We start from the raw sequence: 27163 nt of genomic DNA, 5'->3' as shown, positions 1-27163 counted from the left end.
CCAGGCTCTCAGTAAATATTAACTGAATATATACATGATGAATAAGATTAATTTGAATAGAGGATCTGGCCACCATATGAATGGATAAAATAATCAAAACAGAGGGAATCCAGACAAAAGAGACCTGGGTCACCCTAAACTTAAAAGGTGGGCAGATGGGGGACGGGGAAATGGGAAATTTAATGGATACAGAATTTTAGTATGGGATGATGAAAAAGTTCTGGAGATGGACAGTGCTGATGGATGCACAGCATTAAATCCAGTACTTGATTACATCTAGTAGTTCAGGAGTAACAGTTTCTCTTACACACTCCCACTATCTTTAATACCTTGTTATATAATAAAGCAAAAAGCTACTCCCTCAAATTGCTATTTTTGAGGTGCTATTTTGGTTTTCTCCTTCTAAGTGCAACTTACTAATTACCAATTGTTAATACTTCCTATGTCTTAGGATGTTTTAAATGAGGGTTTAGTAAATTATAGCCTGTGAGCCAAATCCAGCCCATCACTTCTTTTTGTAAATAAAGCTTTACTGTAACACAGCCATGCCCATTCATAGTCCACAAAGCCTAAGATGTTTACTATCTGGCTATTTATAGAAAAAGCTTGCCAACCCTTTTTTTAATGTTTATTTATCTATTGTCTGCCACACCCATTAGAATATAAGCTCTGGTCTATTTTATTCATTGCAATATCCTCAGAGCTGAGAACAATACATAGCACATAATAGGTTATGAACATACAGTACTGAATGATGAAAACTCCTAACTGTAAAATATACTTACAGTATTTCTAAGATGAGATAGAATACTAGAAAATTGTTCCTAAAGATGTTTTTAATAAACATCTAAATAATATCATCTAGGGGCACCCTGGTGGCTCAGTCAGTTAAACATCTGACTCTTGATTTTGGCTCAGGTCATGATCTCAGGGTCATGAGATCAAGCCCTGCACTGGGCTCCACGCTCAGTGGGGAGTCTGCTTGAGATTCTCTCTCCTCACTCCGCTCACACATGTGTGCATACGCGCACACGCATATGCTCTTCTCTCAAATAAATCTTTAATATCACCTAACTGGAATAAGTTAGAAATTTTCCAGTTATTTCAAATTGTCTACTACCTTGTCTACATATTTCTAATCATCTCTTATAAGTATAATTTAAGTCAAGCTCCAGGATATAATTCTATAAACACTTAATATTCAGAAAAAACATTTTTAGTCTATGGCCATACCACCTGAACATACTGATCTTGTCTGGTCTTGGAAGCTAAGCATGGTCAGGCCTGGTTAGTACTTAGATGGGAGAAAAAACATTTTTTAAAATTACATAAAAGCGATTGCTTTTTCAAAAAGGATCCTCCACACAAGGAAAAAGTTAACAATTTGGTGTCAAAACAGATTCAGAAGCTCTGTAATCACATCTTATATGTTATTTTCATGTAATAACCACTACTTCTAGCCTATCAAACTATGCTTCATCGTATGCCAGGTTAACTGTTTAGTCTCCCCTTTGCCTCCCCAGAACATTTTCAGCTTACACTCTAATAGTAGCACAGTTTTAATAATTAAGCAAAATAAGCGATTTTAAGTACATGGCTGTCAAGTAAATACAAGGCAAAACAGAAAACCTATTTAGGATTAGTAACCACACATCAATTCCTCACTACGTAAGTATTCCAAAAAACAGTAACATTCTTAAGAGATGGAGAGAAATTCCAAGAAAGAGTAAATAATATTTTTCCTACATTTCTACCCACACTGGCATGCTATATTAAATGCCATAAATAGTGACAGACACATTTTGTCAGCTTTGTGAGTGCTATTAAACAAAAGAGCATAAAAGCAATCTGAACTAAAATGCCAAGTTAGAAACAAAAAACAAGGGAAAGAAAATGAATACATTTATTAAGTACCTACTATGAGCCAGAGAAACATGCTAGGCTCTTGCAAAAACACTATCATCTAGTCCTTAAAATAAATGTACAAGGTTCATCATTCTTATGAGAAAACTGAGCTCACAGAAGTTAAATAATGCCGAGAGTCACTCAGTAACTAAGTGCTAGAGTGAGAATGAGGTCTCTTAGGTTCTCCGGCTGTACCTTTCTACCACATCAGAATTTCCCGAGGGTAGTGAGATGATTTTAGATGATACCAAACCTATTTTTTAAAAGTTATTTGTTTTAACTTGCATTGGGAAAAAAACCCTGCTGCAAAAACCCATTATTTCATGGATATTATATTTTTAAGATTTTACTTATTCATTTGAGAGAGAGAAGGAGGGAGAGGGGGAGAGCGCACATGCATGAGCAGGAGGGAGGGTCAGAGGGAGAAGCAGACTCCCAGCTGAGTAAGGAACCTAATGTGGGGCTCCATCCCAGGACCCCAGGACCATGACCTGAGCCAAAGGCAAACGCTTAACCAACTGACCCACCCAGGTGCCCCCATGGATATTATTCTTCAGGATGAAGTGAAATAAAAATGAAAAGATTGGGGGAAAAAAAGCTATTAAGTAATAGCACAGGGTTATGTGCATATGGCAAAAACTCATGATGGCATGCACAATGAGATTCAAAAAACACTACCAAGCAAAGAATTGCCTTCCTAAAAACATACCCACTCAACATTTATCTGGTTTTTGATTAAAAAAGAGACGCATTTACAAGTAAAATTATAGACATACCTGACATAGTTTGATCAAGTTTGTGGATAAGAGACTTTTTAGCACATTCAACATCAGGACTTGGGTAATCCAAAACTTGCCTGCACCAAACTAATGGACTAACTGATTTCTGCATTGGTGTAAGTTTTTTCTTTGGTGATGAATACAGCCTAGAAGAAAACAAAAAGGGTAACATCCATTATTAAGCACAAGGTCATAAGATAGAGATTCTTTTGGACAGATTTAAACTGGGAGGGGGGCGTCGTAGGTATCATAGATTATCTTTAAAATCATCCACATTTTACTTTGTGCGTAAAAAGAAAATGACACTAAAACGAGCAAAATTAACCGAAATTTCAAATTTTAAATAAACCCAAATGAAGCCAACTGTCCAATCCTAAAATGTCTTATTTTTCTCTTTTAGTCTCATTACAAAAACTATGAGCAAACATCTGTCTTTACAGTAGTTTCTTCTGTTTTCACCAGTACTTGACCAACTCCCTAATATAACCATATCATTAAGTATTGTCAGGAGACAGAATGAGGAGAGAAATACCTTGTTTTCTACCTCCCAGTTCCCTTACCACAAACCACCCAAAACTTTACCATTAGTAATTAATTCCTTTTAGTTAAGCAGTACACTCTGTAGCCCTCTTTTCAAGCTATGATACATCAGAAAAAAGCAATACTTTAAATCCTTAATAACTTAGTACGAATCCATTTATGAAATTTACTTCAGTCTTGGCAAAGAGTAGGACAGTATTTTATAAGCTCCTGTGGAAAGGATACAAAAGAAAAGGTGAGCAGAAGACAAGGGAGGGAAACACTTAAATTTTCTACTTCATAGTTTTTTCCTCAGATTGGTCTAGATTATGTCAATTGATACTGATTTATTTCAAATATGATGCCATATGAAAAATGTGAAGTTAACTGAATTCTAACCAGAGTGATTCCCAAATTAAGACACTTTAAGTGGAATTAATGAAGTAAACAAAAGTATACTTTGATTTATCCACATAGTTAAATGTCTCAATAAGGCCAGGAGTTAGTAATTTCACATTTTACATTAATCAAGTTAGGGCAATAAAATGAAGTGTGTTCTGGCATAAATATTTAAATATATCTCTATTGTACCAGAATTGACGAACTACTTTGTAGTGACAATATATACATTTTCCATCTCTTTTCTCATCTCCCCTACTTATAACTTAAGTGTGTCACTCACATCAACTATTTAGCTCTGATCAAGATAATCAAGACTAATAGGCTAAACAATCATTTCTCTAGTCAAAATCCATGTTCATTTGGACAAAAATGAAATAAAATCTCAATTTAGTAAATAACTTATTAACAGTTCAAAAAGAAAAGAAACCAAGGGGGTTCATTCTCTTTCCAACTTAAATATTACAAATGCTTCCTAATAAATCTCTATCTCAGCATTCCCATTTTAATTGTGATTATCATATACAGATATTCTAGGTTAGCAAATACTTAGCAAACAAAACCTCTATAGATGAGTAAGTATCAATAAAATCACTTTCTTTTTTTTTTTTTTTTTAAAGATTTTATTTATTTATTTTGAGAGAGAGAGAATGAGAGAGAGCACATGAGAGGGGGGAGGGGCAGAGGGAGAAGCAGACTCCCCGCCGAGCAGGGAGCCCGATGCGGGACTCGATCCTGGGACTCCAGGATCATGACCTGAGCCGAAGGCAGTCGCTTAACCAACTGAGCCACCCAGGCGCCCTCAATAAAATCACTTTCTGATAGCTTTCTTTCAACATATAACTTTTCCCTACACTGACTGGTTTCACACAATTTACCCATATGATTCATGTATACTAAGTTTCATACCTAATAGTAGAGGAATATACTAATTGTAAAAAGTGCAAGGAGCATGAGTGAGCCTCAAAAACATGCTCAAAGAAGCCAGCCACCAAAAACACACATATTATATGATTCCATTTATATGAAATGTCTAGAAAAGGACACAGAGCAGAAAGTAGATTAGTCACTGCCTAGGACTGGAGGTAGGAATGGGAAAGAGATTTCTTTTAGGGTGATATAAATGTTCTAAAATTACATGGTGCTGATGGCTGTGGTAACAATGTCATGATTGTAAATATACTAAACTCTTGAATTACATGATGAGTTTTCTTGTACATAAATTACACAAGTATGGGTAAATTTTATAGTATGTAAATTATGTCCTGATAAAGCTTTTATAAAAAATTGTAAGGTGCTTTTAGAATCTTTAAAAAGATAGAATCTACTATAAACTAATTGAATAAAACAATAATTCAAAATCAGTTACACTAAAGCATCATCATCTCTCCTATATCACATGCATGGTAGCTTTCCTATTTTTGTCAATGGCACCATTCTTTCAGTTATAAAAGCTAAAAATGTAAGAGTAATTTTGGATTCCTCCGTCTGTTTTATTTCCTACCTTCACCAATAATCTGTTACCAAGTCTTGCTGATCCTACATGTACAAACTACCTTTCCCCCCACTATTCCTGTATTTATTTCCCTAACTGGCAATAGAGACTGCCCCTTCCTTCCATTAACAGATAAAAGTTAATGTAGCAACCTGTACATTCCTAGAGTGATGAAAAGAGGGAGACGGATTCAATAACCCCTGAGTATGCCAACTATCTCCTATCACTCTCTCCTCTTATTTCAGTGCCCCATCACTACCCCCAGGTCTAAAACTGGAGTGCTGTGGCCCAAATGGTATTGGCACAAAATTAATTCTTTGGTCAACCTTTGGTTGAGGTTTCAAAGTACTTCTAAACCTGCCAGAGGACACAAAAACTGAGTTGCAGCTTGTAACTGGATCCTCTTTTAGCAAGACCAAGGTGTTTCAGTCCCTGAATTTTAAAGAAAAATCCCTAATAAAAATACTTGAATAACTATACATATTATCTCCTTTGTTTCTTACAAACACATAGACTTCTTCAAAATAACTTTTGCCTACTAAAAACATTTTTCTCACTCTGGTGCTTTTGAAGTTTTTAAATAATATTTGGCTTAATTAGGAGGGACTTAGTTCTGATGGACATCACCAGTATATAGATGGCTAATGCAACTTACAACAGGTTGAGATTTGTCAAGTTTTTACTTGCCAAGAAAACGTGAAGCATATAACTTCATTACCCTAATTCTGCTAAAATTAAGTCATAGAGCCTCTACCCCCACCCAGCATCAACAATGCAGGACACAAGGGGAAGTGAGCACCTCATCTCCCTTTCCCAGGCCTCTACATGTCAGCAGAGCCCAGTATAGAGCTGATTTTATACCCCATCCATCCATCTGGAAGGAGATAGTGTGAGCCAGGGCCTGGCAGGGAGCTGAACATCTATCCCATGCATTACATCTAAACAAGACTGCCTACTAAAAAAGAAGAAATATGATTATGAGTCTCACAATACAACACCCAGAATGTCCAGGATACAACTGGAAATCACTCATCATACAAAAAAAAAAAAAAAAAAAACAGTTAAAGGAGGGACAGAGAACAAAAACACTTGAGTCAAATTGAAAACAAAAAGCAAAATGGCAGACATGAATCCAACCACAGCAATAATTACATTAAATGTGAACAAGACTATAAACAATCTATTCAAAAGAGATGGTCAGACTGGATTAAAAAAAAAAAAAAAAAGACCCAACTATATGTTATCTATAAAAGAAACACCTGAGATTCAAAGTCACAAGTCGGGGCGCCTGGGTGGCTCAGCTGGTTAAGAGCCTACCTTCAGCTCAGGTCATGATCCCAGGGTCCTGGGATCAAGCCCCATGTCGGGCTCTCTGCTCAGAGGGTAAAACAAACAAAAAAACAAAGTCACAAGGAGGTTGAACTAAGAGATGAGAAGATATACCATGCAAATAGTAACCATAAGAGAGCTGGAGTTTAAGATAAGAAATATTACTAGAGACAAAGAAAAACATATAAATATAACAGGAAGGTAGAACAATCAAATGTAAAGATACCTAATAACAGTAGCAGAATAAAAGGAAAAAGAGACAATTGAAAAATTTTATTTGGAGTTTTCAATAGCTCCCTTACTTCCTGAAAAAAGAGCTACATAGAGAAATCAGTAAAGATATGGAAATCTTGAACATTATCAATCAATTTTACTTTACTGACAATTAAGGGGCACTCAATCCACCAATAACAGAATACACGTTCTTTTTAAGTGCACACGGAACATTCTTCAGGTCAGACCAATTCAACCATGAAAAAGTCTTTGAGTTTAAAAACTTCAAACCACAATGGAATTAAATTAATAATCAACAGAAAGAAATTAAGTAAATCCCAAATATTTGGAAATTAAACAACACACTTATAAATAACCACAGGTCAAAGAATATATCACAAGAGAAATTAGAAAATATCTTGAACTGAATAAAAACAAAATATAACATACCAATAATTTAGGTGATGAAGACAGTGAAGTACTTAGAGGCAAATTTAGAATTTTAAAAACATTAGGAAAGAAAAGAGGTCTCAAATCCACAATCTAAGCATAAAAAAATAAGAAGAGCAAATTAAACACAAGGCAGTCAGAAGGAGGGAAAATATAAATATTAGCAAAAATCAGTGAAATAGAAAAATAGATTGGGGGGAACGAAAGTTGGTTCTTTGAAAAGATCTAAAAATGGTAAGTCTTTAGATTTACCAAAAAAGGTTAGAAAACACTAATTACCAAAATTAGAAATAAAGAGTGAGCATTGCTACAAATAAGATGATAAAGGAATATTATGAACAATTTTATCCAAACAGGTAACTTAAATAGAATATACAAATTCCTATAAAGATATAAGTTACCAAATGGGACTCACAAAGTAGTAGAAAATCTGAAGAAATTGAATTAGTAATTAGAAATCTTACTGCAAAGAAAACCCCATGCCCAGATGCCTTCACTTATTAATGTTATCAACACTAAGGAAAAATATGCCAATCCTATACAAACTCTTTCAGAAAAATAGATCTAATGGTAAAAGACTGACTTCTTCTAGGACTGCGAATAAAGTTAAGGGTGCAAATGCTCATCATGTCTCTACAATGATATCCTGGGAGTGTCTAGCCAGTAGAAGTCAAGAAAAAGATATTAAAGACATCATATTGAAAAGAAAGAAGCAGGCGCACTTGGGTGGCTCAGTCGTTAAGCGTCTGCCTTCGGCTCAGGTCATGATCCCAGGGTCCTGGGATCGAGCCCCGTGTCAGGCTCCCTGCTCAGCTGGGACACTGCTTCTCCCTCTCCCTCCAGCTTCACCTACTTGTGCTCTCTCTCTCAAATAAATAAAATCTTAAAAAAGAACGAAAAACAGTCTTTATTTGCAGACAACATGATCCTGTATATAGAAATGACTTTGTACGAATCCACCAAAACCAAAAACACCCAACTAGAATAAATGTGTTTAGTAAGGTCGTGGGATATAAGTTCAGTAGGCAAAAAAAATCAATTGTATTTCTATATATTATCAATGAACAATTCAAATGGGATATAACAAATGAAGTACAAGAGTTGTACACTGAAAACACTGTTGAGATAAATTAAAGAAGACTCAAATAAATGGAGAGATGTACTATGTTCATAGACCTGAAGACTCAATACTGTTAAGATGTCAATTTTTCGAAACTGATCTACACAACTGACACAATCCCTAAAAAATCTCAGCAGGCATTTTTATAGATATTGACAAGCTAATTCTAAAAGTTATAGGAATAAGTAAAGGGCAAAGAATGGCCAAAACAATTTTGAAAAGAAAAAATCCTAAAACAAAACAAAACAAAACAAAACAAACACCCTGAAAATCTCTGGTCTTACTTCTTTCTGATCCCTTCTATACAATGAAGCCTAATTGTTTTCTAAAATATGAATCTGAGTATGTTAATATTCCTGTGCTAAAAATTCTGTCCCACTTTCCTTTTTGCCCTTATGATAGAGCCCTTTCCAAAAAAATGGTCCCCACAGCCCTTGAGGCATGAGCAGTGATCTAACTGTTGCAATACTTTTATTTTTAAGCTACGTTTCTCACCCTCCTCCACCACCCAAATCTTAATAACAGCCATATGGTACTAACTTCTATTCCTGGAAAGCCCAACACTTTTACTTCTAGGTCACATGTGCATGTTGTCCCCTTTGCCCGAAACAAGCTCAATTCTACTTTTTGCTTATCTCACCCTTCCCTGCCCAACCTCAGCCATCCCATTCCTACTTTTTACTGCATCTCGGCTTAAATGTCACTTCATCAGGGAAATCTTTCTTCAACACTTCTCATAAGACTAGTACTATATGGTGAACCAAGGTGTTTTAACAAAGCTTCTTTGCAGCCACTTAAATGTCCTATCAAAAAGGAAATTCCTCTAACATTCATTCTAGTTACAAAAGACCTACTTTATACTTTGTTCATTTTTGTCCTTTTGAAGTTTTTAAGTTAGTATTTATAAATTGAAAATAGACTTTTAAAAATGTACTAGAGACAATAAAAATGCTAAAATATGGGTGAACCTTATAAACATTATACTAAGCAAAAGAAGGCAGCCACAAAAGACCACATCCTATATGATACCATTTATACGGAATGTCTAGGACAGGCCAATCTATGAGACAAAAAAGTAGTGTAGTGGTTGCCTAGGGATTGGACAGGGCGAAGAGAGAAGAGAAATGGGAAGTGATTGTCAATGGGTACATGGTTTCTTTGGGGTATGTTGAAAATATTCTAAAACAAGACTATGGTGATGGTTGTACTATTCTGTAAATATACTAGAAATCACTGAATACTAAAAACCATAGTACACTTTAAACATGCCAATTTTGTAGTATGTAAAATATCTCAATAAAGCTGTTTTAAAAATCTGTTAGAAACAAATTGGCCCTCACAGACACATGAAAAAATGCTCAACATAACTCGGCATCAGGGAAATACAAATCAAAACCACAATGAAATACCACCTCACACAAGTCAGAATGGCTAAAATTCACAAGTCAGGAAATGACAGATGTTGGCAAGGATGCGGAGAAAGGGGAACCCTCCTACACTGTTGGTGGGAGTGCAAGCTGGTGCAGCCACTCTGGAAAACAGTATGGAAGCTCCTCAAAAAGTTGAAAATAGGGGGGCACCTGGGTGGCTCTGTTGTTAAGCGTCTGCCTTCAGCTCAAGTCATGATCCCAGGGTCCTGCGATTGAGCCCCACATCGGGCTCCCTGCTCAGCGGGAAGCCTGCTTCTCCCTCTCCCACTCGCCCTGCTTGTGTTCCCTCTCTCGCTGTGTCTCTCTCTGTCAAATAAATAAATAAAATCTTAAAAAAAAAAAAAAAAGTTGAAAATAGGGCACCTGGCTGGCTCAGCCGGTTAAGCGTCTGCCTTCAGCTCAGCTCATGATCCCAGAGTCCTGGGATGGAGCCCAGCATTGGGCTCCCCGCTCAGTGGGAAGCCTGCTTCTCCCTCTCCCTGCAGCTCCCCCTGCTTGTGTTTGCTTGCTCTGTCAAAGAAATAAATAAATAAAATCTTAAAAAAAAAAAAAAAAAGTAGAAAATAGAGCTACCTACAACCCAGCAATTGGGTAGTGGGTATTTACCCCAAAGATACAAATGCAGTGATCCCAATGGGCACCTGCACCCCAATGTTTATAGCAGCAATGTCCACAATAGCCAAACTATGGAAAGAGCCCAGATGTCCATTGACAGATGAATGGATAAAGAAGATGTGGTGTGGTGTGGTGTATGTGTGTGTGTAATGGAATATTACAGAGCCATCAAAAAATGAAATCTTGCCATTTGCAACAACATGGATGGAACTAGAGGGTATTATGCTAAATGAAATAAGTCAATCAGAGAAAGACAATTATCATATGATCTCACTGATATGTGGAATGTAAGAAACAAAACAGAGGATCATAGGGGAAGAGAGGAAAAAATAAAATAAGACAAAACCAGAGAGGGAGAAAAACCTAAGAGACTCAACCATAGGAAACAAACTGAGGGTTGCTAGAGGGGAGGAGGGTGGAGGGATGGGGTAACTGGGTGATGGACATTAAGGAGGCTATGTGATGTAATGAGCACTGGGTATTAGATAAGACTGATGAATCACAGACCTGTACCTCTGAAACCAATAATACATTATACATAAATTAATTGAATTAAAAATTTTTAAAAATTGGCCCTCGAGATATTACTTTTTCCCTTAGAATGATCATTACAGAAGAATTAAACATCATTAATTTTTTTTTTTTTAAAGATTTTATTTATTTATTTGACAGATAGAGACATAGCGAGAGAGGGAACACAAACAGGGGGAATGGGAGAGGGAGAAGCAGGCTTCTCGCTGAGCAGAGAGCCCGATGCAGGGCTCGATTCCAGGACCCTGGGATCATGACCTGAGCCGAAGGCAGACGCTTAACCATCTGAGCCACCCAGGCGCCCCCATCATTAATATAATTTATGTATACTGTCTGAGAGAACTAGTCAAAATGTAATTAAGAATATTATGAAACTGACCGTAATAAATCATATTTTGGCCCATATGTCACACATACCTATATAATATGATCGATGATAAAAACAGCTAAGAATAGGGACGCCTGGGTGGCTCAGATGGTTAAGCATCTGCCTTCAGCTCAGGTCATGATCCCACGGTCCTGGGATCGAGTCCCGCATCGGGCTCCCTGCTTGGCAGGGAGCCTGCTTCTCCCTCTCCCTCTACTGTTCCCCCTGCTTGTGCTCTCTTGCTCTCTCTGTCAAATAAATAAAATCTTAAAAAAAAAAGAAAAAAAGCTAAGAATGTAACTATTATTTTTTTTTAAAAGTATAATGACTTTCAGTAATATAGGAATGTATAAATGTAAGGAGTGGTAATAACCTCCCTCTCCCTACCAGTTCTATCCCCCCAAGTTATTTACAGTTTGGAATAGGTCTCTCCTGACTTTATGATGAACACATAGTAGACATATAACTGAATGATGGAAAAATAAATAAATAATGGATAGGAAGGGAGACTGGAGTTACTTTGCTGAATTTATGGTAACCATAGTAATCACTTTTCATATTGTAGTCAGCTGAAAGTAAGCTAGTGAAGCTAACAACAAAGATTTAACTTTAAAGTAAAAATAAAAGTTATATTAAAATTGTTATGGGGGGGCGCCTGGCTGGGTCCGTCCGTTAAGAGTCTGCCTTCGGCTCAGGTCATGATTCTGGGGTCCTGGGATTGAGCCCGAGTTGGGCTCCCTACTCGCCGGGAGCCTGCTTCTCCCTCTCCTCCCTGCTTGTGGTCTCTCGTGGTCTCTCTCATTGTCTCTCTCTCTCTCTCTCTCTTAAATAAATAAAATCTTAAAAAAACAAACAGATGGCTATTCACTTAGACCTAGCTTAAATGTTAAAAAAAAATAATAATAAAGGGCACCTGGGTGGCTCAGTTGGTTAATTATATTATATTTAATCCCCATTTTACAGATAAGGTCACTGAGGCACAATGAGATAAATGACTTGTCCAAAGTGACATAGTTACTAAGTGACAAAACCAAGATAACTCCAGAACCTGTGCACTTAACTATGATATTTTATTGCCTAATTAGCCTCTTGGCTGGCTCAGTCGGTAGAGCATTGGACTCGATCTCAGGATGCTGAATTCGAGCCCCACGAAGGGGGTAGAATTTACTTAAAAACAAAAAACTCCAGTATACTCATCATTCTAATGGCTCCTGCGGTTTCCCTGTTCTCTTTTCTTAAGCCCTACCAAGCATAAAGTTGTAATTGATCCCACTATTACAATAAAAAAATCAGAACTCCATTCTCAATTGAAAAAAAACATCTCCGGGTGCCTGCGTGGCTCAGTTGGTTAAACGACTGCCTTTGGCTCAGGTCATGATCCCATCTGGAGTCCCAGAATCAGTCCCACATCGGGCTCCCTGCTCAGCAGGGACTCTGCTTCTCCTTCTGACCCTCCCCCCTCTCAGGCTCTCTCTCTCATTCTCTTTCTCAAATAAATAAAATCTTTAAAAAAAAAAAAAAGAAAGAAAAAGGAAAAAATATCTTCAGTTCATATATACAGCAAGAGTCTTTTTGAAATTTTAGATTGATCATGCCATTAACTATTATATTTGGCCCATTAGCAGACTTAAAGGCATATATACTACATTTATATGAAGAAATATAAAATACTCTTCTGGTTTTTAGAGAACTATCATTGGTATTACCAATAATAATGGTAATTATTAGCAAAGCAAATTCATTAAGAAATTCTTATACAGTTTACAAGCACTGAGACGCCTGGGTGGCTCAGTCGGTTAAGCATCTGCCTTCTGCTCAGGTCATGATCCCGGGGTTCTGGGATCGAGTCCTGCATCGGGATCCCTGCTCAGCGGGGAGCCTGCTTCTCTCTCTGCCTGCCACTCCCCCTGCTTGTGCTCTAAGAAATAATATTAAAAAAAAAAAACAAAAAAACAGTTCACAAGCACTGAAGTGATGTTAGCTACAGGGTAGGTAGGACACATATATAAACAGAAAGTATGACAGCAGAATACAACACAGTGAGCCAAAACACAGGGCAGAGCAAGCAAGCAAGCCGAAAAGACTAAAGAAAAGCTTTAAAACAGTGAATTCCAAAGTTTCAAATAGTGACACTCTATGCTTCCATTTTCATTTCATGACTCTGTTGATTCTCATTCCAGTATGGCAAGAGTTTTTTAATTTTAAGAAAATCAAAACAGTTTTGATGTTCTCTGGGATTCCACAAAAGTGAGGTTGGAAACTACTTCTTTAAAAAGACAATTTTCTAGTGTTTGAGGCATAGCCACGTACTGCTGGGAAACAATAGTTACAGTGAGACCAACTTCGAGTGCAGCAATCAAAAACTGAGGGGTTTTTTTTGTTTTTGTTTTTTTTGGTGTTTTGTTTTGTTTGAGAAAAGACATCAGGAAGGCTGGGAGTCTCAAACTATACCAGACTGCAAAATTTTGACAATAGCGGCAGAGCATGACAGTCCTTATGTATACTAACTAAACATATAATTTCAGCCACAACCACATACAATACAACAATTACTACTAAAAGCAGAATTTTTTAGTCTACAGAGAACATAAATTTGTGTGTGTGTGTGTGTGTGTGTGTATTTACATACAGATATATAGGTTACATGTATATGAAGTGTGTGTGTGTGTGTACAATCCACACTGATTCTTTTAGAGTACTTTGCTTGTTAATAACTTTTTTTTTTAAATAACTAACTTTTTATTGGTGAAATGCCTTAACAGGATTTTATCTGTAGAAGCCATGGTACTTATGGCTAACAAGTCATTAACTTTTAGCAAATGACATGTCCTTCAAATCCCGGGTAATAATGCATACATACTATAATGACTTTTAACAATTTGTCAACTAAGGTTAGGTTTTAAAAATATATTTTTCTTATTGTTAAGAAAGTTTCTGCACAAATATCTGAGAAAAGAGCATAAAGTTAGAATCCACAGGGGCACCTGGGTGGCTCAGTTGGTTAAGTGACTGCCTTCAGCTCAGGTCATGATCCTGGAGTCCCAGGATCAAGTCCCGCATCGGGCTCCCTGCTCAGCAGGGAGTCTGCTTCTCCCTCTGACCTTCCCCCCTCTCATGCTCTCTATCTCATTCTCTCTCAAATAAATAAATAAAATCTTTATTAAAAAAAAGTTAGAATCCACAACATACTGGTAACAAAGGTTTGTATATACAATAAAGATAAACAACTCTTTTATCAGAGAATTTTCTATTTGCAGTATTCCTACAGGTTCTAAAATTAATTTCTTGAATTATAAAATTAAATATTTTATCCACTTTGTGAAAATAGGAACAAAATAACGGGAGGAATCTAATCTAAGCCTCACTTCAAGACCAATTCAAGACTTGCCTTTTTCACGAGGCTTTCCAACCACCATAGTTCTCATGCCTACTTATCACCTTAACATACTACTCTACTCATAGTAAGTACCCAATGTATGTGTGATATATATGTATTTGATACATATATATGTTTACATATTTGTATTCAAATATATGTGTTTATCCCCAACAATAGGTTGGCCTAAAACATCAGGTAACTGAAGTGCTAAAGAAAATCTGGCAATATTTTTATGTTACGTGCCAGAGTAGAAGTGAGAATGGTACTCCGTACTGTTTATAGAATTAAAGTTAATATTAAGAGTAGCTCAGACATTCTCTTCTCTTTTTGAGTTATATAAAAAGAAAGATAAGAGTATGTGAGGATTCCTGACATATACTGTATATTGAAATGGTTAGAATGCATAAAATACTTTTGAGAGGCGAGAGGGACGGTATTTCTAGAACTGACATTTTCCTAGAAAGAAAACCCAATCTAGTCCTCGATTTGTAGTTGTGTGTGTGTATATACAATTTATTTATATATAAATATATTTATTTATATATTATATAACTGTCTTTCATATGGGACTCCAGGCACCCCCATCATCTCTTATGCTCTACCCTCAACCCCAAAGAAACCTGCCCTGTACATAGTAGAAAAGGAATTCAATATTGCAGAATGAATGAAAGAAATAACTATAAAGAATCCATAATAGGGCACTGCACTTTTTCTTGAAAAATTATACAAAAATTCTACAGTTATTCTCGATTGTACCACTTAGTAAACTCTAGTTGCAAGATGAGAACTAAATTTTTTCTATTTAAAAAAAGAAAAATTTAAAAAAACTTTTTTTCTATTTAATTCGTCTCCATTCCACTTCATTTGTTCCTTTCAAAATACTCATAACAACTAACCAGGATCTCTCCCAAGTGACAGTTATCCATTATGCCAGGGTCTTTAAGAGACTAAATTGAACCTATTCTCCGTCTCTTAACTTTCTTCCTTTCCCATCAGTTTTCACCATATCACTTATTAAAGTTTAATTACCAAAACTAGAAGTGATGACATAGGGTCTGAAAATACACATTACAAGTGTAAAAACTGAGTTTTATTTCGTCACACATTTTCTGTATCACAGGATTTTTGTTACTCTATCAACTGCTGCCTCACAGGATACAACTATAAATTTGTTCCTACTATTTTATTCTATATTTAACCAGAAACCTTTAATTTGAAGAAGTCTTTTTTTGTTTCATCATAACCAACTATCATTCTTTGGACATATATTAGTTTCAAATAGTTCTAGTCCTAATTTTTCTCCTGAGTATCATAGAGCTCCAATGGTTTACTATAGACATCCTCCCCAAATCAAATACCTCCAAACAAACACAAAATGGCACCACTATTTTTTCCAGTCAATGAAAGTTTTATGCTAACCTTGACTGTTTCCTCTCTCTACATATTCAATGTGCTCAATCAACACATCCTATCAATTCATTAATGCCCCTAAAATCCAACCCTTCCTTTTCATTTCCACTGACTTCACTCAAGTCTAGACCCTCATCTCACCCAACATAAGCAATTTAATAATCTCAAGTGGTTTCCCCATACCTACTAGACTTTTACTCTTCCAATCTATCCTCTGCCCACTACCATTTAGCTAAAATACAGATCAGTGTAACATTGTTTCACAGCTCAAAAACTTTCTCATCAGAATACAGCCCTCAGGGCGCCTGGGTGGCTCAGTTGGTTAAGTGACTGCCTTCGGCTCAGGTCATGATCCTGGAGTCCCGGGATCGAGTCCCACATCAGGCTCCCTGCTCAGCAGGGAGTCTGCTTCTCCCTCTGACCCTCCTCCCTCTCATGCTCTCTCTCATTCTCTCTCTCACAAATAAATAAAATCTTAAAAAAAAAAAGATTTAGAATACAGCCCCCAGCTTAATTTTTAAGATCTTGCTATCTCATCCAAAACTACATCCTTTGATCTTCTCTCCCATGTACTCCAGTAAAAAACCCTCTTGTCCAGCCAAACCAGACAAATGTTCATCTCATGCATCCTGGATAGTTAAACCACAGATGTCTTTGTTCATAATTTTAACAATGGGGGTAGGGGGCAGAATTTCCTTTTCATATTCCTGATCTAATTCAAGCCTCACTTCAAGACCAATTCAAGACTTGCCTTTTTCACGAGGCTTTCCAACCACCATAGTTCTCATGCCTACTTCTTACCACTTTAACATACTACTCTACTCATAGTAAGTACCGAATGTATGTGTGAAGATTAACTCCTAGGATGACCGTTCATCCAGTTTGCCCAGGGAAGTCCTAATTTAAGCCTGTTGTTCTGGCATCCTAGCACTCCCTTGACTCTCAAATAGAGCCCAGGTTTGTACAATAAATTACTTTAGTTTTTCTTAATGTTCAGAACATTATTATTTCATGACTTAGAAATGTAAAGGGAACACAGTTACTAGAATGCAATCCTTATTCCTGCAATACAGCACTAAATACTTCTGGTTAGGTTGAGGCTGTATCGTGTAAGTATGCTGTAAGGCAATTATCTGGGGTGATTTTGCCCCCAGGGACATCTGGCAATATCTGGAGGCATTTTTGTCTGGAGACATCCTACAATGCACAGGACAGCCTCCACAACAAAGAATTATCTGGCCCCAAATGTCAATATCCTCATATAAGAAACCTAGTAAGGGGCGCCTGGATGGCTCAGTCGTTAAGCGTTTGCCTTTCGGTTCAGGTCATGATCCCGGGGTCCTGGGATAGAGACCCGCACTGGGCTCCCTGCTCCGCGGGAAGCCTGCTTCTCCCTCCCCCACTCCCCCTGCTTGAGTTCCCTCTCTCGCTGTCTCTCTGTCAAATAAATAAATAAAAAATCTTAAAAAAAAAAAGAAAGCTAGTAAGACCAAAATGCTATTTTTAAACAATGTAAATGTCTTATAAGAGGAAGTACTCTGGGGCGCCTGGGTAGCTCAGTCGTTAAGCGTCTGCCTTTGGCTCAGGTCATGATCTCAGGGTCCTGGGATCGAGCCCCGCATCGGGCTCCCTGCTCTGCGGGAGGCCTGCTTCTCCCTCTCCCATTCCCCCTGCTTGTGTTCCCTCTCTCCCTGTGTCTCTCGCTGTCAAATAAATAAAATCTTAAAAAAAAAAAAAAATAGAGGAACTACTCTGATCTTTAATCATTTACTTTGATATGATGATTTTTATGTAATCAATTATGAAGAGTTGGGATGAAATGGAAAGAATATCACTCAATACTTTGGCATGAATTCCAGTTTTGCCATGTGCTTCTGGGCACAAGAGGCTGATAAAACTCAGAGGCTCAGTTTTCTAGCCCTTTAAGCATAGCTCTGCCTTCTGTTCCCACCTACATGCAATTGCCGTACTAATCTTTCCAAAACACCATTTTGCTAAGAATATTCCACCACTCAAAAATCTCTTCCTAGATTTCACAGGCCATCCACAGTATGGTCCCAAACCCAATGATTCAACTATTTCTCACTTGTTCCCCAACATACTTCACTGAGGTATCTTCACAGGCTTTCTCTTTACCCTACTCAAATACAGCACTCATCCGTTTTGATTCTGACAGAACAGCAAGAAATACCTTCCACCTGTACCTAAGTCCTTTGTCACATTCAAGTCCATATATGCCTTTCTTCTATGAACTCTCATTGTTGGTTTCAGAGAGAACCGAATTCCGTGTTCATTCTGTCTCCAAATTAAACTGTAAGTACCCTGAAGCCTTAGTATCAAGTTCTACTTGCTCATTTAAAGAAATATTAACGTAGCAAGTACCATTGGCCAGGCACGGTGCTAGACAGGAAACTAAAGATGAATTAGGACAAAACTAGATTATACATAGTGCTATTTGTTAGCCTCTCTCATTCACTTGATGTACTACCATTGAGACCTGTAATGCCTGCTTGTGAAGTTCCAAGCCTCTAGACTCAGGTTTCTAGGATTCATCAGTTTTTTATTTTTTAAAGATTTTATTTATTTATTTATTTGACAGAGAGAGAGAGACACAGCAAGAGAGGGAACACAAGCAGGGGGAGTGGGAGAGGGAGAAGCAGGGTTCCGCTGAGCAGGGAGCCCAATGCGAGGCTTGATCCCAGGACTCTGGGATCATGACCTGAGCCGAAGGCAGACGCTTAACTGACTGAGCCACCCAGGCGCCCCTTCATCAGTTTTTTAAATTTCATTTTTTAATCCTCTCCAGAACAGCCCTAGCTAAAAATAACCAATGGCAAACAAGAATTTTACTATGACAAGTCAACACAAGTCAATTATCTCCCTCCTAGAAAGGAAATTAGCAAGCCCACTCAAAAAATACTCACATCCTGAAATTACTAAATTATATTCTTTCTGCATCTAATATTAATAAAGACATACAACCTAATTACATTATTCTTATAAAATACAATACTAAATAGGCACTAAATACATACTTCTAAAACCTCCTAACTCGATAGCATCTATTAAGTTCCATTCCTCAATGTTATCAGACATACAGGCCACTTACTTGGCCTGGCCCACCCTTGCTTCTTATTCACACCTTTCAAACAAAACCCTTTAACAGCCACACAAAGTTGATACTTTTTTACTCTCACAGAGTAAAGTTGGTACTTATTTCTCACAGAGAAATGAGCAAAATCTCTTGAATGGAGGGCTGTGTGTGGGAGGAGTTTCCTTCTAGTAAACTGTAGAAGTGGGAGATGGTTTGATTCATCCTCATGGATTCTAAACCTCTAATTTTTTTTTTTTTTTTGAACATAACCTCAAGATTTTATTGTCTTCATAATATTAACAAAATATGAAGCTTAGAACTGGATCACTTGGCCCTTTCTCTTCTTATCTCCTCCCAGTTCAAAATGCTTGCATCTCTTAATAGCCAGCATTCTCTTAGATCTGCAATTGGGCTCAACACATTCAAGCCTCAGCACAATCTTCTTTGTAGTTTTAGCCTTTTTCCGGAAAATCGGCTTAGTCTGCCCACCATAGCCACTCTGCTTCCTGTCATAACGCCGCTTTCCCTGGGCATAAAGAGAATCTTTGCCCTTCTTGTACTGTGTCACTTTGTGGGGCTGGTGCTTGCCACACTTCTTGCAGAAAGTCCGGCGGGTTTTAGGAACGTTCACCATGTTTGCGGGAGCGCTATCGGCACGGAAAGTAAACCTCTAATTTTTAACTAAACACTATCTCCCTCTTCACCTTACCTTTCCAAATACTTTCAAAAATTTCATATCAGATATTATAGTACTGCATTATCTTGTTTTTATTATTTTTCACATTTCAAGGAGATACAATCACTTTTTCTTTTCCTCCCTATATACCCTTTAACACCTTTAAGAAATTTCACTTTTATTTCAGCATTTGAGCCTTTTCAAAATCAAAGCAAACTGTAGGTTTTGCATTTTTTGGAGCCACACCTAGTTTAAAGACCTAGTTTTACAAAGCCTTCCTCTTCAATAAGCTAGTTTGTTCCTAAAGGTGTCCATTTCCTCCATAATTTGGATTCCCAAGTGAAAGACACCAGAGGATGTGATTTTGAGTAAATGCAACAGGCAAAATAAAAACTTATTATTACCTAAAGTCTTAAAACTTACATATTTTTAGAAAAAATTTTTTTTTATTTATTTATTTTGACAGCGAGAGAGAGACAGCGAGAGAGGGAACACTAGCAGGGAATTGGGAGAGGAGAAGCAGGCCTCCCGCTGAGCAGAGGGCCCGACGCAGGGCTCAATCCCAGGACCCCGGGACCATGACCCGAGCCGAAGGCAGATGCCTAACGAATGAGCCACCCAGGCGCCCCAAAACTTACATACTTTTACATGTTCATTTTTGCTACTAAACTAGCACAAGAGACAACATGCAGTGTGCTTTGGCTAGTATGAGTCCTTACCATAAGGAACAGTACATTATTGTAACTCAACCCATTTACATTAAGACACTTAATTCTGCTACTTACCACTCAAATTGTTTCCTTTTTAAAAAAATGTCAAAATTAGGGGCGCCTGGGTGGCTCATTTGGTTAAACGTCTACCTTCAGCTCAGGTCATATCTCAGGGTCCTGGGATTGAGCCCGGTGACCAACAGGCTCCCTGCTCATCGAGGAGTCTGCTTCTCCCTCTCCCTCTGACCCTCCTCCCTGCTTGTGCAGTCTCAAATAAATAAAATCTTTAAAAAATGAATAAAAAATAAAAAATGTGGGGCACCTGGGTGGCTCAGTCAGTTAAGCATCTGCCTTCAGCTCAGGTCATGATCCCAGGACCCTGGAATCGAGCCCCGTGTTGGGCTCTTTGCTCATCAGGGGAGCCTACTTCTTCTCCCCCTGCCTGCCGCTCCCCCTGCTTGTGTGCTCTTTCTCTCTGTCAAAAAAAAAAAAAAAAAAAGCCAAAATCAAACTGATTTACAAATATAGTTTTAGGTATGTTCCTAGCAGACAAGCAAGGAGGCAGGGGGCCTGGTAAGTGGGGGAAGAAGGGAAAAAGCCCTTCTGGTTTACAGGGCATCAGCATCAGGTTCCCTTAAGTTTGGCATACAGATCTCTTTGCCCAGAAGGCCCACGAGATGTGAGCTACACACAGCTTTGGGGTTCCTTATCTGATATTCCCGGAAAATAAAAAAGTTTCACGGTTTTCCACCTCCACAAAAATAGATATACTTTATTTAGGCAAATCTGATATTAATATTTACACTTGGGGGGCGCCTGGGTGGCTCAGCTGGTTAAGCGTCTGCCTTCAGCTCAGGTCATGATCCCAGAGACCTGGGATGGAGCCCTGTGACAGGCTCCCTGCTCATCGGGAAGCCTGCTTCTCCTTCTCCCTCTCCCTCTGCGCCTCTGCCCGCCCCTCCCCGCTTGTGTTCTCTCTCTTGCTCTGCTCTGCCTCAAATAAAATCTTTAAAAAATTAAAAAGAAAATTTACACTTGGGTAATTTCTTTTTTTTTAATTTTTAAAAAATTTTTATTTATTTTTTATTTTTTTAAGATTTTATTCGTCAGAGAGACAGAGAGACAGAGAGAGAGAGAGAGAGAGTACGCGCACAATCAGGGGGAGCGGCAGGCAGAGGGAGAAGAAGGCTCTTTGCCAAGCAAGGAGCGCAATGCGGGCCTCAATCCCAACACCCTGGGATCATGACCTGAGCAGAAGGCAGACGCTTAACCGACTGAGCCACCTAGGCGTCCCTGAGTAATTTCATTTTTAAAATGCAAAGTTAAAAACAAGAATAATAGATAAAATCATATACAACAGCTGACCTGGGCTCCAGTGCTATCAAAAACACATGTCTAAACTTATTGGAACCAAATTTTTTTCATCTTTTTTTTAAAAGATTTTATTTATTAATTTGACAGAGAGACACAGCGAGAGAGGGAACACAAGCAGGGGGAGTGGGAGAGGGAGAAGCAGGCTTCCCGCGGAGCAGGGCCAGGACCCTGGGATCATGACCTGAGCCGTAGGCAGACGCTTAATGACTGAGCCACCCAGGTGCCCCTTTTTTCATCTTTGATATACAATCTTACTACCACTAAGTAATAAGGAAAACATCAATGGCTTTTTAACGTATCATGTTATATTATGATCCCTACCTATGTGACCACAAGGTAATGAAACTGACTTAAATCTCATAAATAGGATTTTTTTAAAAAGATTTGAGAGAGACAGCACACATGCGCATGAGTGAGAGGCGCAGAGGGAGAATCTCAAGCAGACTCCTCGCTGAGTGCAGAGCCCAACGCAGGGCTCAATCTCACAACCAAAGCTGAAACCAAGAGTTGGATGCTTAACCAACTGTGCCACCCAGGAGTCCCATAAATAGGATTTTTTAAATTATAAAAGCAATTTGTGTTCATAACAGGAAATTTAGAAATCACAAAAAGTACAAATAAGTTTAAAACAGGGTGCATCTGTTAACCCACCAAAGAGATATCACTATCTTAATTTTAAAACTGATTTTTTTGGGGGCGCCTGGGTGGCTCAGTTGTTAAGCGTCTGCCTTCGGCTCGGGTCATGGTCCCAGGGTCCTGGGATCGAGCCCCACATCGGGCTCCCTGTTCAGCGGGAGGCCTGCTTCTCCCTCTCCCACTCCCTCTGCTTGTGTTCCCTCTCTCGCTGTGTCTCTCTCTGTCAAATAAATAAAATCTTTTTAACATCAGACACTATCTAGACAGTATTTTCTTCTTTAATTCATCATGGGAGAGTGTAGATTCAATACTGCTAGTATTCAGAATGTGTGGGAAACTCCTCATCTCAACTAGCCTAAGAGTCATCAAGTCAGGCAAGAATTTGGTCTCATTAGTTTCCAGCTTCACCTCATTTCAACCTAACATCACTGACGATCAGATTGATTCAATGTAATTTCATGTAACTGAACTCTTACTACACATAAGATACTGAGAGCCTGTTCAGACACATGAAGATGAATATGATACTGTCCCTCTGCTGAAACTGCTCACAATCTAGACTACAGAGACCAAAGTACAAGGTTGTCTTGTTACATTGATTCTAAAAATGGTGTGTGAACAGTGGTAGGTAACACTGAAAAGGAAATAAACCAAGCAGGATATTTAGAATTTCACAAAGAAAAAAGGTGCTCTGTTGCTGAATGAACATCAGAACATGCCACCGGGCAGGAATGTCCACGAAGTTTGCTGGCAACAATAAGTAAACACAGGAAAAAGGAGAACTGGAATTGGACTGCTCAAGACTTTAAATACCTTGCTAACCCATTTTTATTTGCTAGCATAAAAATGACTTTTAATAGTTTTCAAAACTCATACCTACCCTCACAAGGAAAAGAATCTTCCATTACTGAGAATATTCAGAAAAATGTGCTATAGATTCAGAAAAAAAAAAAAAAATCTAAGGGCCCCTGGGTGGCGCAGTCGGTTGGTCATCTAACTCCTGGTGTCAGCTCAGATAGGGATCTCAGGGTGGTGAGGTCGACCCTGGCACTGGGCTCTTGAGTTTAGCGAGGAGTCTGTTGGAAGTTTCTTTCTCCCTCTCCCTCTAGCCTTCCCCTCACTTGCTTGCTCTAAAATGAATAAATCTTTAAAAAAAAAAATCTATGATGCTCCCACTGCTAAAGATCTCTCCCACATTTAAGCTTAGCACTTTGTCTTGAAGGTATCTTATACTCCCAAATAGATTGCAATATTTTAATCACAGAAACAGAGTTAAAAGAACACTCAGAAGTAACCTAATTCAACTAATTTTTATAAACTCTTTGTAACATCCTTTATCACAGGACTATTCAACAGTCCTCACTGCTGAATGTTACTTACACTTTTTTTTTTAAGATTTTATTTTTTTAATGTAATCTACCTCCAATGTGGGGCTCGAACTTATAACCCCGAGGTTGAGTCATATGCTCTACTAACTGAGCCAGCCAAGTGTGCCTGAAGGTTACTTACACTTTTTAAAGACAGTCCATACCAGGGGCCCCTGGGTGGCTCAGCTGGTTGTCTGCCTTCGGCTCACGTCATAATCCCAGGGTCCTGGGATCGAGCCCCACACAGGCTCTCTGTTCAGTGGGGAGCCTGCTTCTCCTTCTCCCTCTGCCCCTCCCCCCCATTGTGCTCGCTCGTTATCAAATAAATAAAATCTTCTAAAAAAAAAAGTTTAAAAAAATACAGTCCATACCACCTAGAAACAGCTCTATTAGAAAATTCTATCTTATATTAAATAAAAATTTGCCTGCCTCTAATTTATACCTATTGTTCTAGTAATGATCTCCAGAGTTATACAGAGTAAGTCTAATAATCCTCATTATACTCCTTCAAATATTTAAAAAACATTCTCTTCCGAAAGCTAAATATCCATAGCTTAAATACACATCAAATGTTTTATTCTCACACTTAGCATGAGTCTCAATTCACTCTATCAGCTATGTGACTTTGAGTTTAACTTCATTACCTGTAAAATGGGAATAACATGACACATGCTACAACACAGATGAACTCTGAAGACACAATACTAAATGAAATAAGCCAGAAAGAAAAGGGCAACTACTTTGTGATTTCACTTACATGAGGTACCTAGAGTAGTCAAATTCATAGACACAGAAAGTAGAATGGTAGCTGCCAAGGGCTGGGGGCAAGAGAATAGGGAAATTGGGGAGTTACTGTTTATACAGAGTTTCAATGGGGAAGGATAAAAACTTCTAGAGATGGATGGTGGTGAGGATTGCATAAATCAGTGTATATGCCACTGAACTGTACACTTAAAATGGTTAAAATGGTAATTTTTTGTTTTGCATATGTTACCACAATAAAAAAATGGAGATAATAATAATGTAAAATTATGCAGATTAAATGATTTGCCATGCATAAAATGCCTTATACAGTACTTTGTATATAGAACATAATTAAACAATAGTGACTGTAATATATTTTACCAACCATGTGGCCCTTGTTGGCCAAATTCCATTTTTTAAGAAAGCAAGAACCTGCATTATTATGTCTCTCAGCTTCCCCAACATTGTGCTGTTTACACATAGGGGTTCTAAGTATTTGTTCTATTAATAAAAAAATTTTTAAGTCACATCAGAATCACTGGAAAACCACTAAGAAGGGAATAAAATGCTCATTTAGATGTGTAATTTCTTAATTCATTTAAAACACACACATGTAAGCCACATTACTTTAAAGTAACATCTCCTTGGTACAGAAGAGTCTAGAAAACAAACTTCAAGATGTTAATCAGCAAATAACTGCCAAGCTATTCAGATAAGTAGTGATAATTATACAAATCAAATGCTTTATTAATCTAGACTTAGCAAATAAAATTACAGTCAAATTCTACCAATGGTCTCCCATGAAAAGCATACATAAAAACAAATAGGCCATGTAATAAAGTTCATTCTTAGATATGAAGGACAGTGAGTGAAAAAACACAGCAAGTAAAAACCACATACTGTCTAAGTTAGGGAAGTTTATCAATAAAATTTATTGATAAGAAGTCAGTCTGAGTTTAATATGTCTTCATAAACTTAAGAGAAAATTGATTTAAAGTAAAATGGATTTAACAAGACATGAATGACTTATTCGATTTCTAATTTCAAATTTTTTGGGGGGGGGGGAGTGGAGGGGAAGAAGGAGAGAAAGAATCTTAAGCAGGCTCCCCACTCAGCATGGAGCCCCACACAAGGCTTGATCTCACAACCCTGAGAACATGACCTGAGCCGAAATCAAGAGTTGGATGCTTAACTGACTGAGCCACCTAGGGGCCCCTCAAACATTTTTAAGAAGATACAACCATTTGTCCTCACCAGTCTGGATATTAAACAGCTTAAAAACAAGAGGCATGACTACGTGATCTCAAAGTCCATTTCTAATTTCACTTTCTATGATTTTATGTTCTGCAAAAGCTCCTAGGGGCCCTGCAAAGAGCCTGACAACTCATTATCAATTTTTCTTAACATCTCTATTTTCAATCTATTGTCTCCACTACAGATACAGGGGTTTATATCAACAAATAATGGATCTCTCAAAGAAAAAAGGGAAAAAATAAAATGACAAACTTCTAGATACTAACAACTAATGTTAACTAACAAATACTAATTAGGTTATGCAGTCACTATGAATACATGTGCAATATTAAACTCTCAACTACAAAAGTGCAGCAGAGTAGATGAATAAACAACCTAAAACTCATTTAGAAAGTATTTCACATATACACTCCCCTTTTGCCCACATGTAAATTCCTTTTCAATTAGCACAATTCACAGTAAGGATGGAGAAAACAATCTTGAGACTTGAAGAGATGGACAAGTCAGTTCCTAACTCTCCTCCTCAACAAGAAATATTTTAAATAGTAAAGATTTTTATGCGTATATGTACTTGTTCATTCTTTTATATGAGGCCCTTAAAAAATTCTAATAAAAGCCATTAGTAAAAACTCCTTTCTCTGAAACCCAAGACTGCTTCTTTCCTCAATAAGGTACAACATTCTAGGTAAATTTAGTGAAGAAAATGTGGATTTATGGAAAATTATACTGAAATTATTTTGTTTTACAAAAATGTAGGAGCCTAAGAGTAAAAGTACATGGAATCAAAGCACAGAAACACTAAAACGAAAATTAACTAAAAATGTTAAATAACTGTACATGTAAAAATAGGGATGATATTATGGGAGTTGATTACAAGCCAACAGGCCAAGGGAAGGTATGAATAATATTACTAACACAAATTTCAATTCTAGTACAAAGAAAAGATGTAATAGTGATATGGAACCACTTCAGGTATTTACACATCTGCTGAAAACTTCACCCTGCACAGAGCAGAAAACCTAAGAAATCTGTGATTTGCCTCAACAATTTCTCAAAAGGCTGGGAAAGAAATGAGAACTGGGTCTGTTCTGACCATCACCAACAAATTAACTGGGGATATGAAAATGATCAAAATGCTTGAAGAGAACATTTCATTTTAGAGTTTATCACAGAATAAAAAAATTCTAAACACAGATAAGCAAATCACTTTTTAGAAAATTTGATCTAAAAACATTCATAGCACATTTGATGATGCTAAAAAATTATTTTTAATGGGAGTGAAACTGGTATTGTGCTTATGTTAAAAAAAAAAGTCCTTATCTTCTATTGTAATATTTAGTAAGTAAATGATATCTGGTTGGAATTTG

At 37.6% G+C, this 27163-nt stretch overlaps 2 protein-coding genes across 5 annotated transcripts in view; both read right to left on the bottom strand.

Annotated features, from left to right (window-relative positions):
- SLAIN2 (SLAIN motif family member 2) overlaps nucleotides 1-27163 on the bottom strand; it is an 82833-nt gene that overhangs the window by 42623 nt on the left and 13047 nt on the right. For all 4 annotated transcript variants that reach the window (XM_032400317.1, XM_032400318.1, XM_032400319.1 and 1 more), the window contains exon 2: nucleotides 2682-2830. In XM_032400317.1, the coding sequence (XP_032256208.1) occupies nucleotides 2682-2830 (149 nt within the window). The remainder of the gene's footprint in view (nucleotides 1-2681; nucleotides 2831-27163) is intronic.
- On the bottom strand, nucleotides 19296-19708 carry LOC116629959 (60S ribosomal protein L36a). Its single transcript, XM_032400321.1, has one exon. It carries the CDS (start codon nucleotides 19667-19669, stop codon nucleotides 19349-19351), a length of 321 nt encoding a protein of 106 aa, XP_032256212.1. The 5' UTR covers nucleotides 19670-19708; the 3' UTR covers nucleotides 19296-19348.

The sequence above is a fragment of the Phoca vitulina genome, unplaced genomic scaffold (assembly GCF_004348235.1).
Source record: "Phoca vitulina isolate PV1807 unplaced genomic scaffold, GSC_HSeal_1.0 scaffold3, whole genome shotgun sequence".
Taxonomy (NCBI): domain Eukaryota; kingdom Metazoa; phylum Chordata; class Mammalia; order Carnivora; family Phocidae; genus Phoca; species Phoca vitulina.
The sequence above is the reverse complement of the archived record's forward strand: the minus strand, read 5'-3'. Positions and strand labels throughout refer to the sequence as shown.

What these genes read in the sequence shown, in the direction of transcription:
- LOC116629959 (XM_032400321.1), bottom strand. Translation starts at nt 19,669, where the DNA reads ATGGTGAACGTTCCTAAAACCCGCCGGACTTTCTGCAAGAAGTGTGGC.